The following is a 17,210-nucleotide window of genomic DNA, read 5'->3' on the forward strand; positions in this document are numbered from 1 at the left end:
GTCACATCAGAAGACCTGTCTCCGTTTTTGTTTATTTGTATTTTGGTAGATGAATGTGTGTATTTGGCTTTGTGTTCCGTTTTTGTTTCCGGAGTGTTATGTTGTTGTGTGGTGTAAGTCTAGCCGACTAGCAGTGTTTTGTTTTGTTTTGTACGAGCTTATCTTTATGTTTTTCCGCTGTGTTGGTTTTGTTTACAACCGAATGGGCTGATAAAAATATATATAACTGCGTGATTGTTGTTATATTTGTCTAGCTGTGTAGGTTGAGATTATTAACTGCATGGTTGTGTATATATTCCAACCGCATGTGGTTGATGTATATTGTGTCTGTAGAAATGCTTCAGATTGTCAGCCGTACAGGGGAGGTGCTACTGAAAATTTTTTTCGGACAGGGACTCCCCCGGGGCGTGACAAATACATTTGAATGAGCTTGCAGGAAAGTCCTAAGTGTACTTAGACAAAAGTCCTAACTGCGGTTAGATAGGTGGAAAACCCTAGGGGGTGATAACCCTAGGTCATAGGGGTGGTAATCTTATGTGGAAAGTATTGGTGGGTCGAAGGCTTCGGGCAAAAGTCTTAGAGTCGAGGACTTTAGGTGGAAAGTCCTGGTGTCGCGAACTAGGTGAAAGATTGGGCGGGTCGTTGAGCGGACGTCCAGCGGAAAGTCTTGGAGCTTCGGCCACTGAGCAAAAGTCCAGTTGATTTGGAGGATCAACTGGCAACAGGTAAACTCTCCTGAGTGGAGTAGGTGAGGACGCGTTCCCTGGTGAGGGAACAGTATGCGTCGGTTCGACCTAGGGTTTCCGTTTGGGAATCCGAAGTCAGAACCAGACAGTCCGATAACTGTCAAATACTTTATTTTACATGTCTATATTGTGCTAACTTTGTTTTGTAGTGTATAGTTAGTTTGTTAGACTAATGTATCTTGTAGGAAACAAATTGGACAACTTTGTCTCGGGTCGCATGTGGAGACTGCCTCGCAGCTTGGCGCGAGGGCGCCCTCAATTCATGGAGCTTGAGGGCGCCCTGGACACTGGCACGAGGGTGCCCTTATGGAGGTTGAGGGTGCCCTCAGGCGGATAGGCTGTGACCGGGTCGGAGCTCATCCACGCTACGGATTCGGCGCGGATGAGGGCGCCCTCCATGCTGTTAAGGGCGCCCTTCACAAGCTTTATAAGCAGGTCTCGAGCAGCATCTTAGCATAACAACGAAATCGTAATCTGTCTACTCCGTGCTGCTCAAAAGATGATCCAGAAAAGCTATAGCAAGACCCCGACGACCAGGAGCTTCAAACTTATTGTTTTTTGTTGTCTGTATAAATTCTTCTATTGTTCTAATATTGTACATAAATTGTAAAGAACTTTCGTGCTTATAGTGATTGTCTAAAGTAAATGCTCAACAAGCGTGAACCTTGGAGTAGGAGTCGTCCTAGGCTCCGAACCAAGTAAATCTTGGTGTTCGTGTGTTTGTTTTTATTATTTCCGCTATATGTTTTATTTCTGATTCTTCCGAAACGAAAGTGAAAGCAACGAGCCCTATTCACCCCCTCTAGCGCTTTCGATCCAACAACCCGAGGCACCTCCAAAGTCCATGGAGGGCGCCTCGGGACTGTTCATCCGAAGCTTTTCTTGTGCATTTTCTTTCCTGCAAGACATATTAATCTACAAACAAAGTATACCCTACAAAACAAAGTCAATACAATAAAATACAACAAATATAAGTATTTGATAATCATCGGACTGTCCGGTTCTGACTTCGTATTTCCTCCGGAAATCCTAGGTCAACCCGACGCCTACTGTTCTTTTATCGGGGAACGTGTCATCACTTACGTGTCTCAAGAGAGTTTACCTGCTGCCAGATTGATCCTCCAGATCAACTGAACTTTTGCTTATCTTCCGAAGCTTCCGGTCTTCATGCTGGACGTCCGCTCCATGACTTGTCCAGTCTTTCACCCGATTCGCGACACCAGGATTTCAACCTAGAGTCCCCAACTCTAGGGTTTTGCCTGAAACCTTCGACCCGTCAAGACTTTCCGCCTAGGGTTACCATCCCCTAGGACCTAGGGTTACCGTCCGCTAGGGTTTTCCACCTGCCTAACCGCAACTAAGACTTTTCATCACCTAGGGTTACCATCCCCTAGGATATAAGGTTACCACCTCTAAGGTTTTCTAACTGCCTAGAATCCACTAGGATTTTTGCCTAAGAAAACTTAAGACTTTTCTTGCAAACTCATTCAAACTTGTTAGTTCATAAGACAACTTAACTTTAGACTCTTTGATATAATCAAAACCTATGTTCGATTGTCGGATGTTTCCCACACCAACAAGCTCTTTTATTGAGAAGAAAAGGTGAAGCTCCAATCTGATCTATGAGGAAAATGAACAATTAATGCAGGCAAGAACACCACAACAGAACAGATCAGGAAGTTCCTTGGTAGTCTGGGCTATCACCATTGTACCCGGCATGTCACAGATGCTCACTACCCAAAGGATTATATTAGTTCATGAATTTCTAGCCAAAATGTCTTCATCACAAGCTATAAGTGAGTGGGATATAAATCTTTGTTGCAGCAACCATGCAAAACCTTTAAAAGGCTGCGAATCATAATATAATTATAACTCCATTGATGTTGGGTTTGCACAAAACCTTTAAAAGTCTTCTTGTGATAAATCCACTGCAATATGTATTATCCAAGTTAACTTCTGTAACCTTTAGCATTTTGTGAAGGCTGTCACAAGTAATCATCTCATTGCACTTTGGACAACAGCATCATTGTCTTTGCCGCCCCTCTCGATGGCGAGAAGCCTTTTACTTTATCTGAAGTTTCTTTATTCAGTAGGACACGTACTTTATCTACCAAATTATGCTTATCTGATCAGTTTTTTAATGTAGCTATACTTTGTTTCATCTGAAGTGCCTTCGAGTTTAGCTACCAGATTGTTAAATATTATCCATTACCGAAGTGGCAAAAATAGATTGCAGGCAAGAAGTCCCATTCACTCCGAAATATAAATTGACTGCAATTTGCAGTTGGTACAGAAAGCAACATCTCACTTTCCTCCATTATAATACATTTAGGTGGTCAGCAATTTGCGAGCATCGTCATATCCTCTCTTTGCAAAGATGCCTACTTAATTTCGGTGCCACTTGGTATGAAACATAAACAACTCCTCTTTTTTAGGACAGTTGATTTCAGCTTCCACAAACTTCAAAGAAAGAAAGAAAGTTATTAGAGAAGGAAGGCATGACCTACACATGAAGAATTGGAAGCCAAGGAAACTTTTTCGTAATTTACCTTGTAAATTAACTTGATAAGGTTTTATAAATCATACGTGTAAAGGGTATAATTATTCTTGCTTTATTATAATAAAGCTGCTGCAGGCTTCTCTTATGGAAAACACACAGCTGCAGGATGGGGATAGGCATCTGCCAACCTCCTTTAACAACGAGAGTTTGCGAAATTTCAAAGTGACTTTTTTTTCAGAGGGAACAAGTGGCCTCAATGATTGTTCTTTGTGTTAGCTTATTGTTCAAAATGTGAAGTATCTTGTAAGCCTTTAGTCTACGTTGTTCGTATCAAAGCATCTTTCAGTGTTAAGAATGTGACAAAGATATCGCATCTGAAAGATTGAAATCTTAGTTTCTAATCAGAAGTCAAAATTCAGATCTAGTCGGAATTAATGTTTTCGATAGATTGTGAAAATTGCTAAAGATTCCTCTATTAATTAGCATTATAGAGTGCCGCTCTAGTAGTAATCTGTACAAGACATAATTCATAATAAATTCTCTCATAATTTCTTGTCTGCAGCTGCTCTAATGACTATTTTGTTCTTCCATCATATTATAATTGTGTGGACTCGTTCCTTCTACATTTTTATTCCTATATCATATTATTTTATTTTATTTTATTTTATTTGCAATTTCCAAACGAAGTTTTACAAAAACGACCCTCTGAACCACCTTTTAAATTATTATTATCTTCATGTCGGTGCCCTTTCTTTTGTTGTATTTTTTAATATCATAAAACGCTAATTTTGCAGAAAGTGTTTGTTTTTGGCTGAAAGAAGAATCATTCAACAGGTTTTGACAAAATCTCTGAAATTAAATACTGCAAAACATAGACGACCAAATCTAAACCATGCCATGCATTTTTTTTTTTCAGTTTGTTTATATTAATTATGTAATTTTTTTTCTTAGGTAGAAAAAGAACACTCCAACGTAAAACTCGTGATTTTTCAAGCCGTTTATCAGTTTCTTTCAGAACACATCCAACGTCAACTTCAGTAGTTATATACTTTACCCTCATGAACTATTAAACCTTTTACTTTACGCTGCTGATCAGACAAAGTACAGTAATTAGTGCATGGTCAATTTAACCTAATTTAATGAACAATTTTTATAGCACTGTTATTGAGTTAGATAGATTATTAAAAAAAGCCATGGTTAACAAAACGTGGTCAAAGGGAGTCTTCTAAATTTTGTCCTGCATTTAGTCAACTGTCCAATGTGTCACCCATCATGCACCACCCGGCCGTTGCCACGTACCCACCAAAACACAAAAGTCCACCGCACGAATCGACAAGAAAGAACAGCCCAATTATATAGCATCACCGCCACCATGACCATCCACCCCCCTCCCCTGTTCCTCCTCTCCATGGCCGCCGCCGCTTCTGCCGCCGCCGCCGGAGCATTGCCATGACTCGCCTCGGCCAGACTCTGGCCCACGTCGAAGCCCGATGGTTCGGCCTCATCCGCAGTTTGTTCCGCGTCGTATGGACCCGCCTCCTCTCCTGCTCCGGCGGCGACGGCAACGGCCGCCGCTACCGGCAACTCAAGCCAGCTGCTCCGACCTCCGCCGCCGCTGCCCCTCCGGCAGATGAAGGAGCCGCCGCAGTGAACGCCACCGTCGAGGCGGAGCCGGAGGAGGTGCTGTCGCTGAAGATTAGCCTCCTCGGCGACTGCCAAATTGGGAAAACTAGCTTCATGGTACTCGAAACGCCCAATTCAGATACCAATTATCAGTAATATAAATAAACTCTGATTAGATCTTATTCTCGTATCAACACGTTATCAGATCAAGTACGTGGGAGATTTGGAAGAACAGAAGGGCCTGGAAATGACAGGTTTGAATCTGATGGATAAAATCTTTGTGATCAAGGGAGCCACAATCGCGTTTAGGATTTGGGACGTTGCAGGTGATTAATAACTAAGCACTAGATCTAATTGTCCTCTCACTACCTGTAATTAAAGCCTAACTAATCTCTGTATTTGCAGGAGATGAGCAATCTCTGGATCAAGTTCCAATCGCATGCAAAGATGCCGTGGCAATTCTCATAATGTTTGATCTTACCAGTCGTTGTACACTGAACAAGTAAGCGTTCTTGAGAAAACAATTAACTCGGTAACATGCTGAAATTTCTAATAATTCATAAAAAAGCTAAAGAAAATAATTTTGTCTCTGTGTGTGCGTGTGGTTTTCTTCCTTTGTCAGTGTGATTTGTTGGCATCAACGAGCAAGAAAATGGAATAAGGTATTCATCATGTACCATTTACTTTTCATACTTAGAGATTTAAATCGATCATTCTCTAATATGTATCTGTTTTTTCTTTTCTGTTTATTTAGACAGCAATTCCTATTCTGATAGGGACTAAGTTTGACAATTTTGCTGAACTTCCTCTCGAAATGCAATGGATGATCGTTAATCAAGTAATGTATCTTCCACCATCACAATCTTATATAGAGTTCAAGCAAAGGACAAAATGATAGATTGACTATTCTAGTCCATTTGAATATTAGTTGATGACTTGAGAAATGTCTCTTGTGTTGTTTTTCATAGGCCAGGGCATGTGCAAGAGCAATGAAGGCGACACTGTTTTTTTCGAGCACGACGCACAACATCAATGTGAACAAGATTTTTAAGTTCATCGCGGCTAAGTTGTTCAATTTGCCATGGACGATTGAGAGAAATTTAACAATCGGAGAACCTATCATTGATTTTTAGTCTTTTATTTTCTTCTTTGATCTTTTCCTTTTTGCGTGTTAGAGCATTTGGCATCACTGCCACAAGAGTGTATATATTAATCTCATAAGTTCCAAAACTAATCATTTTTATTTTGAGTAAGCAATCAATGAGAGTTGAGATTGGTTGAGTTGATTAGACCAATCTATTAGATAATTTCGATTTAGCCCGATCACGGTGAACCAGTTTAGCATATCCTGAGTATGATCGACCCAATCAATTCAATCGACTTGCTTGGTCCAATCGACGGCAGTTAGCTCGCCCTTCGGTCATTCTAATCTGGTTCATGTTGGGCTCATGAAGCCCGAGAACGAGGCCCAACTGAAGCCCATGATAGATTGAAGTTGAAAACCCTAAGCTTCGTTGGTCGTCCTCCCGTATAAGTTAGCCGCTGTTCCGGATCTCACTTACCAAGTTGCTGCTGTGGAGGCGTAGCGCGGTAGCGGAATCATGGTAATGCGCTTTTTTGTGGTTTTTTTTTTACCAGTAAATGGGCTTGAAAAACTTTGCGCTCGTTATCTCGCTGGTCGTTCTCGATTTCATTGTTGTTCTCGTTAAACAAAAGTTCCAAACTTGAATTTTTAGTTTCTAGATCTCTTTTCTTTTTGTTGGAGAAAGATGCTGGAGTGTTTGTATCTGATCTTGTCTTTTCTTATTTCCGTCATTTTAGATTGTTTTCTGAGTTATCAGATTATGTTCGCTCACCTACGCGCGTCTGCAACTGTTCAATATAGCTGCTCAAGTAGTGTTGACACTCCCTACTTCTTTGGTGACTCGGATTTGTGATTAGAGAATAATAAAGATTCTGCTATGAAGTTAGGCATGGATTCAATTTTGCTTCTATCGTAAGATGCTCCATTATTGCAGCGGAAATCCTCGTCGTGTTAGGTTTAGGGCATCTAGCTGAGCCCATGATCAGGCTGTTTGCAACATCCATATTTATTTCCTTGATTTTATCATAGTGATTTTCTTGTTGGTATGCCAGCAAACCAATAATGTACAAATAAATAGGGAATGTAGATATTATAAGCTTTAGACAGTTTCTTATATCTGTTTATGCAAAGCTCACGCCCCAAGTGGACTGTTTTGCCATGGCTAGAATCACACACTCCATTAATGTGGCAAGTCCATTGGTTGTGCAGTCTTTGTGCTGGTCGAAGGGTTGTGCATCTTAGAGTTGAAGTTGTTTATCGATTATGGACGTGCAAATACACAAGCAAACCACTATTTGGTTAATTCTTCCTGTTGATTAATCCCTTTTGGTTGATCCTCTAGCTCGATGGTCTTACACTAACAATGGGTGGGAGGTTTTCCTACCTCAAAAAGGAGATTTGTTGACAATAAAAATATTTGTAAAATCATTTATTTCCCTATAAATTGTGTCCCTTAAATAAAGAATGAGAGTTTTAGGAGCCTTCAATTGGAAAATGAACTTGTCATTTCTATATTCCTTCCCAACTTACCAACTCACTACGTAGAACCCAATTCAAAATGGTTGCTTGATGTCTAATACACGCAGCCTCATGGAGCTTCTATGTGAAATGATGCTTGTTTTCATCACTGAACAATAGTTTAGGAAATGTTCCTTGGATAGAGAAACAATGGCATGGAAAGAGAAGCAATTGTAGGCCTATCACATGGAGAAGAAAAACACCAAAGTTGTCAGTATGGAACCCCTCCCTCTCCTCTACCTATGCACAAAGGCAACAATTGGATCTTCCTATTTCCTGCCGAGTATTCCATATGAGAGAGGAGGGTGATTGGCCACCAATTATGTATGAGAAGCAAATGTAGCTTGTCACATGGAGAAGAACACCAAACTCGTTGGTGTGGAACCCCTCCGTCCCCATTATTTGCCTATGCACAAAGGCAACAATTGGATCTTCCCATTGCTTGCTGAGCAGTCATTCATATGAGAGGATGGTGATTGGCCATTGATTATTGATATGTCTTGCAAAGTCACTTAGGATAAGAGATCTCGTGATGAGGAATCACAAAGCTGTGAGAACAAGTAGATATACTGGGAGGGAGGTTTCACTTTCGGACATGATAATTTCTAAGATTACCTTCCAAATCTGTTCTGACGGAGCTCCATGTCAAATCAAGGCAACAAAGCAGATTCCTTAATAAATCCAACTCCTCTTCCAAGTTAGGGAGAGAAGATGGTTAAAATTTTCTAATCAGAGAAAGCGGATGCTAGGTAGCTAGTTGACTTTCCCAATCAGGATATATTTTTTTGCGTGTACTCATGATTTTATCATGCAGGTGAACGTTCCCAAGACAAAGAAGACTTACTGCAAGAATAAAGCTTGCAAGAAGCACACACTTCACAAGGTTACACAGTACAAGAAAGGAAAAGATAGACTTTCTGCACAAGGGAAGCGCCGTTATGACAGGAAACAATCAGGTTATGGTGGACAGACAAAACCTGTTTTTCACAAGAAGGTACTACTCCCTGTTTTATGATTGTATAAATGGAAGATATATTTACTGATGCAAAAATTCATACCTTCTGTTTTGCATTGATGTAATAGTAGGGGTGTCAATTCGGGTGGGTTGGGTCTGGTTGAGTTTTTTTTTTAACTCAACCCGAACCCGATTTGAACCCGAGTTCAACCCAAAACATCTAAACCCGAACCCGATCAACCCGAACCCAACCCAGATAATCCGAAAATACGATTCAAAATGACTTTTTTTGGACTACTTTTCCTATAATTCTTCACTTTTATCTCAATACTCTATCATTATCATACAAACATGATGTTAATATACATAAAAATATCTTAATTTTCAAAATAAAATTTGATTTAACCCCAAAAAAATCCACTAAACCCTATATTTAAGTCAACTTGGGTCAATCCGAACCCGACCTGACTCAACCTGAAAATTTTTAACTCTCCAATCCAAACTCGACCCGAACTCGAAAATGCTCAATCCGAACTTGATTTTTTTTGGGTCGACTTGGGTCGGGTCGTCGGGACGGGTTCATTTTTGACACTCCTATTTTAATAGTAATATTTATCTCTTCCTTTCCAACTTTTTTTCCCATTTTTTATGAATGCTGTGTTTTCACTATCATTAGACTTCCTAAATTGTCTGTTTTAGATTTAGTCTTCTCCAACATGCTCCATTGTCCTAGAATTTACTAAAAGCAGTAAGAAGATTTATAATTGATTGGGCTTTTCGGATTCCAGGCAAAAACAACTAAGAAGATTGTTTTGAAGCTTCAGTGTCAGAGCTGCAAGCACTATTCGCAGCATCCTATAAAAGTTAGTAGTGATCGTATGCTACTTGCTTTGTAATATTTTTTCCACCCGAAGCTAATATCATTTTTGATTTGTCTCAGAGATGCAAGCATTTTGAGATTGGTGGAGACAAGAAGGGCAAGGGCACTTCACTCTTCTAGTCTGTTTTCTCAACATTTCAGCCGTTTTGGTTTTCGCTGGATGCTTCAGTAATTTGGTGGCTTGAATTGGATAATTATTTGCAATGACATCTACAATTTTATTGTTGGAGATAATATTTTGTTTATAACATCTATCTCTTAGCTGCTTGTGTTTGTTCAGCTCGTCTATAATCTTCAACGATTCGACATTTTGGACCTCCTTCCTTCCCTTGCCTCATACATATAGAGTATGTGTTGGGCAACTAATTTTGAAGCCAGGATACTTACCACTTTAGTGCTTATCTGATTTCTTATCTGATTAATCCTAGTCACCATTCTTATCACCATTCTTATCTGACTAAGATTAGTCACCATTCTTATCTGACTAATTTTGGAGGTGACTGATTCAGTTTTATAGAAATGTTTTCATCAGTCTAGAATATTTCAGGAGGTGTTGATTCAATTTTATAGAAATATTTTTATCATTCTAGAATATTTCAGTAAGTGCAAATAAGTTTTGATAGACAATTCAGTGCCACAAGTAATGCAAACACTTTAGTTGCAATGTGTTTTAGATAAAATTCAAATTATGATGTTAAGGTGTGTTTGATTTAAGTTATTATGTATAATCTTGATTATATGATTATTAAGTAATCACATAACTAAGATTATATGAAATTAAACATAATGTTGTTTGATTTAATTTAGTTATAATAAAAAATTATTTGTTTATAAATTTTAATGTGTAACTTAGTTTAATATTGTATTATATAAAACTAACAATACATATTATTTTTTTTTTCATTTTAAACTTTACGTTTTTTTTTACTTTAAGTTTTTTTAAATTTTTTTTAAACTTTCCATATATATAATTTTATTTTTAAAATAAAATGTCACATGTTTTTATTATTTATTTATTTTTTATAATTTAAAATAAATTTTTTATTATAAAATTTTTAAGAGTATTTTTATCCTGAAGTGTAAATATTGGAGGATATTTTTGTCTAAAAAAATTTCATTAATTTCATAATCAAGAAAAATTTTATTTTTTCAAGTTTTTTTAATTTCGAATTGCATGTCCTTTTTACCTATGTCAAGTATGGATCATTACAATTCTCGATTACCTAAATCAAATTGGGTTTTCGTTGATAATTTTAGATGAATAATTAAGGTGGCGTTTGGTTCTCTTCTAGGAATGTGTATCACAGTATTGTGGAATGAGAATGAGTATGAGTTTAGGTATCATTTCTAAAAATAATGTTTGGTTAGTTGAATATTTTCAATCGAAATGAACTTAAATTTTCTTTTTTATCCTTATAGGGAAATAAGAGAAAAAATTAAATGGAAGATAAAGTTGAATGTGAGAGAAACATATGATGAGAGAGAAAGTGTGATGAGAGAAAAAGTGTGATGAGAAAAATGAAGAGAGGGAAAATGTGATGAGAGAGTGTGATAGGAGAGATTGAGAAGAGAAAATGTATGATGAGAGAGAAAGTATGTTGAAAGAAAATGAGAGATTGAGAAGAGAAAGTATGATGAGAAAATATGATGAGAGAGAAAGTGTGATGGGAAAAAATGGAGAGAGGGAAAGTGTGATGAGAGAAAATGAATAGAGAGAGTGTGATGGAAGAAAATGAAGAGAGAAAAAGTGTGATGAGGGAAAATATGGAGAGACAGAGTGGTAAGAGATTGAGGAGAGAAAGTATGATGAAAAAATGAGGAGAGAATGAAGTGAGAGAAAATAATGAGAGAAAGTGTGTGTGGTGAGAGAGAATACAGAGAGAAAATGGTAGAGAATGTGTGATGAGAGAGAATAAGGAGAGAGAGTATGATGGAAGAAAATGAAGAGAGAGAGTGTGGTGAGATAAAATATAGAGAGAGAATATGGTAAGAGAGATTGAAGAGAGAGAAAGTATGATGAAAAATGAGGAGAGAATGAAGAGAGAGAAAATAATGAAAGTGTGTGTGATGAGAGAGAATACAGAGAGAAAATGATAGAGAATATGTGATGAGAGAGAATGAGGAGAGAGAATATGATGTAAGAGAATAAAAAGAGTGAAAGTGTGGTGAGATAAAATATAAAGAGAGAGTATGGTAAGAGAGATTGAAGAGAGAAAGTATGATGCAAAAATGAGGAGAAAATGAAGAGAGAGAAAATATGAGAGAGTGTGTGTGATGAGAGAGAAAATGATAGAGAATGTGTGATAAGAGAGACTAAGGAGAGAGAAAGTATGTTGAGAGAGAAATTGTGATGATAGAATGAGGAGAGAGAAAGTATGATGAGAGAGAATAAGGAGAGAGTGAAACGAAAGAAAAATTGAACAAATATACTAAGGATATTTTCATCCAAAATTTAATTTTAATCCCATTCCATTAAAATCCAAGGGAGGGGTGAGTTTCATTTATATCCAAATTTTTGGATTTCATTCCAAAATCTTGATTCCATTCCCATCAACCAAACACAAGGTTTGGAAATGAATCCATTCCCTCATTCCCAAACCTCTAAATCAAACGTCACTTGAGATTATCAAGAATAATTCTGAACCAAACATACTGAGCTTGTCCCATCGCATCACAACCCTAGGTGCCGCATAGGTGTGTGATAAGTTTGTGCATAGATAAAATGGATGGGGAAGAATGATTCATTTAGTATACTTCAAATGGTTTGGACAAATGAGTCGATGATTGATGATGTGTGGAATGGTTCATGGGATAATATGCACTTGGCCGGCTTGATTTATTTTTTAAAAAAATAATAATTTACTCAGAAAATGAGAAAGAAATAATTTCTTTTACATAAAAAATAGGTACAAAGTTCTCTTGTTTATAGAGAGAATTTACAATAGAAAGGAAATTAAATAATCAGGAAACTAATTAATGCTAATTTTTGACATATTATCTTTTTCTATTTTCCTTGATCTGCATATCTTTGACTTTAATAATAAAATTTCCAATATTCCCCCTCAAGCTGGTTTATAGATATTTTCCATAGTCAGCTTGCTAGTCAGCTTATCGAATTATTTTGTGTAGTTCCTTCATTAATACATTATTTGATTGTTCATTTGTTGTAAGATATGTTATGCATATTATTTCAATGTTGATTTCCTTCTTAATGAAATGTTTATCTACTTCTATACGTTTTGTGCGATCATAAAGAACAGGATTATGAGGTATGAAAATAACAGCTTTGTTGTCACAATAAACTTTTATAGGAGTTGAGTAAGAAAGCTTCAATTCCTCAAGAATTTTTTTATCCACATCACCTCATAGATTCCATAGGCAACAACTCTGAATTTTGTTTCAGTACTACTTCTAGCTACCTCATTTTATTTTTTACTTTGCCACGTAACTAGATTCCCACCAACAAAGGAACAGTAGCCTAATGTTAATCTTCTATCCATAACACTCCCACCCCAGTCTGTATTTGTGGAGACTTCGACTTGAAGATGTCCATGTTTCTTGAATAATAAATCTCTACCTAGAGTCCCTTTCAAATATCTCAATATCCTATAGACGGCCTCGAAATGTTTGCTCTTGGCGAGTGCATGAACTGACTTACCATGCTAACTGCGAAAACGATATCAGACCGCATATGAGACAAGTAGATCAATTTTCCTATGAGTCTTTGATAAAGGTCCTTGTTCTTTACTTCTTCAGCCCTAGTAGCTTTTAACTTCAAGTTAAGCTCAATCGAAGTCTTAACCATTTTACACCCTAGCAAACCTGTTTCTCCGAGATCAAGAATATATTTTCTTTGATTAACAAATATACCTTCTTGGATTTTGCAAATTCCATTCCGAGGAAATACTTGAGGACTCCTAGATCTTTAATTTGAAACTCTTTTGCGAATCTCTTCTTTAAGACTACTAATTTTGTTTCATCATTGTCAGTTAAGATAATATCATCAACATAAACAATCAAAACAACTTTATCATTTTTTTGAATGTTTATAAAATATTGTGTGGTCTGCTTGACTTTGCAAGAAGTCATAATTGACAACAACTTTTCCAAAATGTTTAAATCATGCTCTTGGTGAGTTCATATAATGCCTTGTTTAATTTGCACACTTTTTCACCCAAGTCTCTTCTTAAATCTTAGCGATAGACTCATGAACACCTCTTCTATATCACCATTGAGAAATGCGTTTTTAATGTCAAGTTGATGTAGAGGTCAATTTGAATTTATTGCAAGAAATAATAGAATTCTGATAGAGTTTACTTTAACAACTGGAGCAAAAGTTTCTTGATAGTCAATCTCATAAGTCTTAATGAAGTCTTTAGCACTAATCTAACTTATACCTTTCAATGCTTCCATCAGCTTTACATTTTATTATAAACACTCATTTACACCCAACTCGTTCTTGTCTTTGGGTAGATCAACTATCTCCCAAGTGTCACTTCTCCTGGAGAAGAGCATTCATCTCTTCTATGATTGCTAAATTCCAACTCGGATCATCCAATGCTTCTTGTATATTCCATCGAACAAACAAGTGTGAAATCCTAGAAGTGAAAGTTTTATGATTTTTTTGGCCGTCTTTGATAGGAAAGATAATTTGCAATAGGATGATTTATGCAATCTCGGACTCCTTTTTTAATTGTTATAGGAACATCAAGATCAGGAATAGTAGGTGAAGAATTAGACACAATATGAAGAATTAAAATTGAGCTTGGGATAGAGTTACCTGAAATTTCAGTGTCAGAGTTTGGATTTTTAGATCGGTGTTGTGCAGGCTTGACATTCGAGTCTTATTCCCTAGATGAAATCTCTTCCTAGTATAAACCTGAAGCTCAAAATTCAGATCACGAAGATCAGTTTGTAGTATTTCTCCCCTTGATCGAGAGTTTCCAACACTAGGCACTAGAGAGGTAGGTGATTATTTTCAAGATTGTCTGGAAAAATGATATTGGGAAGTGGGATAGAAATGTCCAAAAATTATCTTTTTCTTCACTTGTTGCCCTCGAAGAGAATTTTTGGTAAAATAGGATTTGTTTCTAAAAAAGGCACATCTATGCCATTTTTTTTTTGTTTGAGGATTGAAATACTTAAACCCCTTTTTGTTTGACGAATAACCCCAGAATACGCATTTTATAGCACGTGGTTCAAGTTTTGAACAAAGTTGACATGGAGCATGAACATAGAGAGTACATCCAAAAATTTTGATTGGTAAATAAGAAAACAATCTAATTTCAGGGAAAAAAATTTAAGACAATCAAGAGGTGTTTTGTATTCTAACACCTTTGTAGACATCCTATTTATCAAATAAGAGGATGTTAAAATTGTTTCACCTTATAAATATTTAGGAACATTCATATAAAACATTATGACACGTGCTATTTCAAATAAATATTTATTTTTTCGTTCTGCAATATCATTTTGTTCAGAGGTATCCCGACAAATAGATTGATAAAAAAAACCTTTTTCATTCAAAAAATCATTCAAGTGCTCATTAAAATATTTTGTTTTATCGTCAGAATGTAAAATATAAATTTTGGTTTGAAATTGATTTTCAATCAGAATTTAAAATTTTTTAAACAAATTTCTCACTTTAGAATTTTTATTCATAGATAAATCTAATATAAACGTGTATGTTCATCAATAAATGTTACAATCCATTTTTTTCCAAAAAGAGTAGTAATTTTAAATGACCCCAAACATCACTATGAATAAAAAAAAATGTTTGAAGGCCCGGTAGTTTTTTGGCAAATAAGTTGAACAATGAAATTTTGCAAAAAAAAAACAATTTTCACGATGTAAAGAACAATCAATGTCTTTAAATAATTCTAGAAATAAGGTTTTTAGATAAGGAAAATTAGGATGTCCTAGTCTATAGTGCCATAGCATTATTTTTTCCTCGAACTAAGTTTGAACTAATATTGTTAAAACTCTGAGTTTTTTTTATTACTAACAAGTATTTCATCCAAGTAGTAGAGACTTTCAATCATCCTAACACGCCCAATCATCATCCCTGAGTTCTAGTTCTGAAATTCACAATGTAATTCAAGAAATATAATACGACAATTAGAATATTTAGATAGTTTACTAACGGAAAAAAGGTTGGCTAATTTAGGAACATGAAGAACAAAATTTAAATTAATTTGTTCGGTCAATTTGATAAGTCCTTTTCTTGCAATAGGTAAAAAACTACCATCGACAATTCAAACAAGGAGAATAAGTATCAAATAAGTGAAAACAACTAGACATATGATCTGTGACTCCAAAATCTGTAATCCACGGAGAGGAGTTTAAACATGAGAGGACTTTAGGATTGCTATCTATTTGTACCAAGGAAACACTAGGAATACCACATGAGAAGTTGGATTTTATTAGCTTCAAGAGTTAATTCATTTGCTCTTTGTTGAAGGGCTTGAGTCGGTTTCATTGGCATAGGAATTCCACAATTCTTCTCTCCTTGATTGACTTCTGATATGATTACTATAATTTTATAATTGCTCTGATACAAAAGAATAAGTAGAAGACTTTCTTGAAAAATTTATAATAGAAAGAAAATTAATATAAAGTAAATTAAATAATAAGGAAATTAATTAAAGCTAATATTTGACATATTATCTTTTTCTATTTTTCTTAATTTGTATATTTTGATTTTACTGAATTTCCAATAAATATTTAAAATTTCTAAAAATTCTGATTGTTTTTATCATCATTTTTTTTTTTGATAAATAGTCATGTTAAAAATTTTGCCCATTCATGTGGCACAGTCATTTTGAATATGACATTCATATTCATTTTGGCAGCATGGTTCCTTGGTAGAAAAATAAGTATGTGAATGTATAAAATATGTCATTTGCAATTCAAATATTTAAAAATTTCAGCATTAAACTAAGACCTAGCTAGATATTGCATATGAAATGCTCTCAAAAAATATTTAGTCAAGCAAAGAAGATTTGGTGAAGAAAAAATAATTGCAATGAGTAACTTTTTGGTAACTTTCTTTACCGTGCAATCAACTCATTATTTATGATTGAAAGTGATAATAAGATAAAAGTTTAAAATATTTAATTATTATTCACCGAATGAATATTTTATAAATTGGATACTAAATAAAGAATTGTAGATGTTGATATAATGGTTGGATTAAGCCTTTGATTTCATATTAATACAATCAAATAATATAAAACGAATTCCATATCAAGCAAACTAATTTTGTGAAGATTATTTAACCTTTAAAGAATTAAATTAGTTTTTTAAGACTATTTCTTTTAAATGTATAATTCTTATGCTTCATAATCAATATTATCCAAGCAAACCTTTACTCAACACTTGCATGCCTTGGACCATTATTTTGCTTTGGACCATTATTAATCAACACTTGCACGCTATATAATTTCATAATTCGTTGTCCTCAAAATAACAACTCACTTCATAGCAACTGCTCTCGTCGGCTTGCTTGTTCTTAACAACTCAGTTTTGACATTCCACCAGACACCCAACAAATCTAACAATTATTTTATGTGTTTGATCTAATTGCCTAAGCCAAACTCAAAAGCAACAGCAAAACATTACAAGAAATTAAACATGAGTCATTAGAGACCTAAACAGGCCCAACACATTTTCGTGCCTTGCCAAATCAACTAGTTTAGAGAATTCATGCTCTAACCATTACAATCATCTGATTCAATGATTGATAGTGTTCATAAACACTTTAGTCTGTCCAGCACATGCATTTGATGCCCACAAGCAAATTTAAAGTAATAGTGATTTGTTTCTTTCTTTTGAGTCAATATATAGTTAGTAAAACCACATGTTGAGTTCTAATCATCGAGTTCAGTTGCATGATTCTGGTATTA

The 17,210-nt window shown here is 35.7% G+C and overlaps 2 protein-coding genes across 2 annotated transcripts; both read left to right on the plus strand.

Moving 5' to 3' along the window:
* The first annotated feature begins 4,634 nt into the window (after positions 1-4,634).
* Positions 4,635-6,112, plus strand: LOC122002101 (septum-promoting GTP-binding protein 1-like). Its single transcript, XM_042557158.1, has 6 exons — positions 4,635-4,986; positions 5,075-5,195; positions 5,275-5,371; positions 5,492-5,531; positions 5,624-5,707; positions 5,838-6,112. The coding sequence occupies exons 1-6, from the start codon at positions 4,696-4,698 to the stop codon at positions 6,000-6,002; spliced, it is 798 nt and encodes a 265-aa protein (XP_042413092.1). The 5' UTR covers positions 4,635-4,695; the 3' UTR covers positions 6,003-6,112.
* A 205-nt stretch (positions 6,113-6,317) lies between these two features.
* LOC122002102 (60S ribosomal protein L36a) lies at positions 6,318-9,585 on the plus strand. Its single transcript, XM_042557159.1, has 4 exons — positions 6,318-6,473; positions 8,286-8,465; positions 9,215-9,289; positions 9,367-9,585. Exons 1-4 carry the CDS (start codon positions 6,471-6,473, stop codon positions 9,424-9,426), a joined length of 318 nt encoding a protein of 105 aa, XP_042413093.1. The 5' UTR covers positions 6,318-6,470; the 3' UTR covers positions 9,427-9,585.
* Positions 9,586-17,210: the final 7,625 nt, after the last annotated feature.

Source organism: Zingiber officinale, chromosome 7A, assembly GCF_018446385.1.
Source record: "Zingiber officinale cultivar Zhangliang chromosome 7A, Zo_v1.1, whole genome shotgun sequence".
In the NCBI taxonomy this organism is placed as follows: Eukaryota; Viridiplantae; Streptophyta; class Magnoliopsida; order Zingiberales; family Zingiberaceae; genus Zingiber; species Zingiber officinale.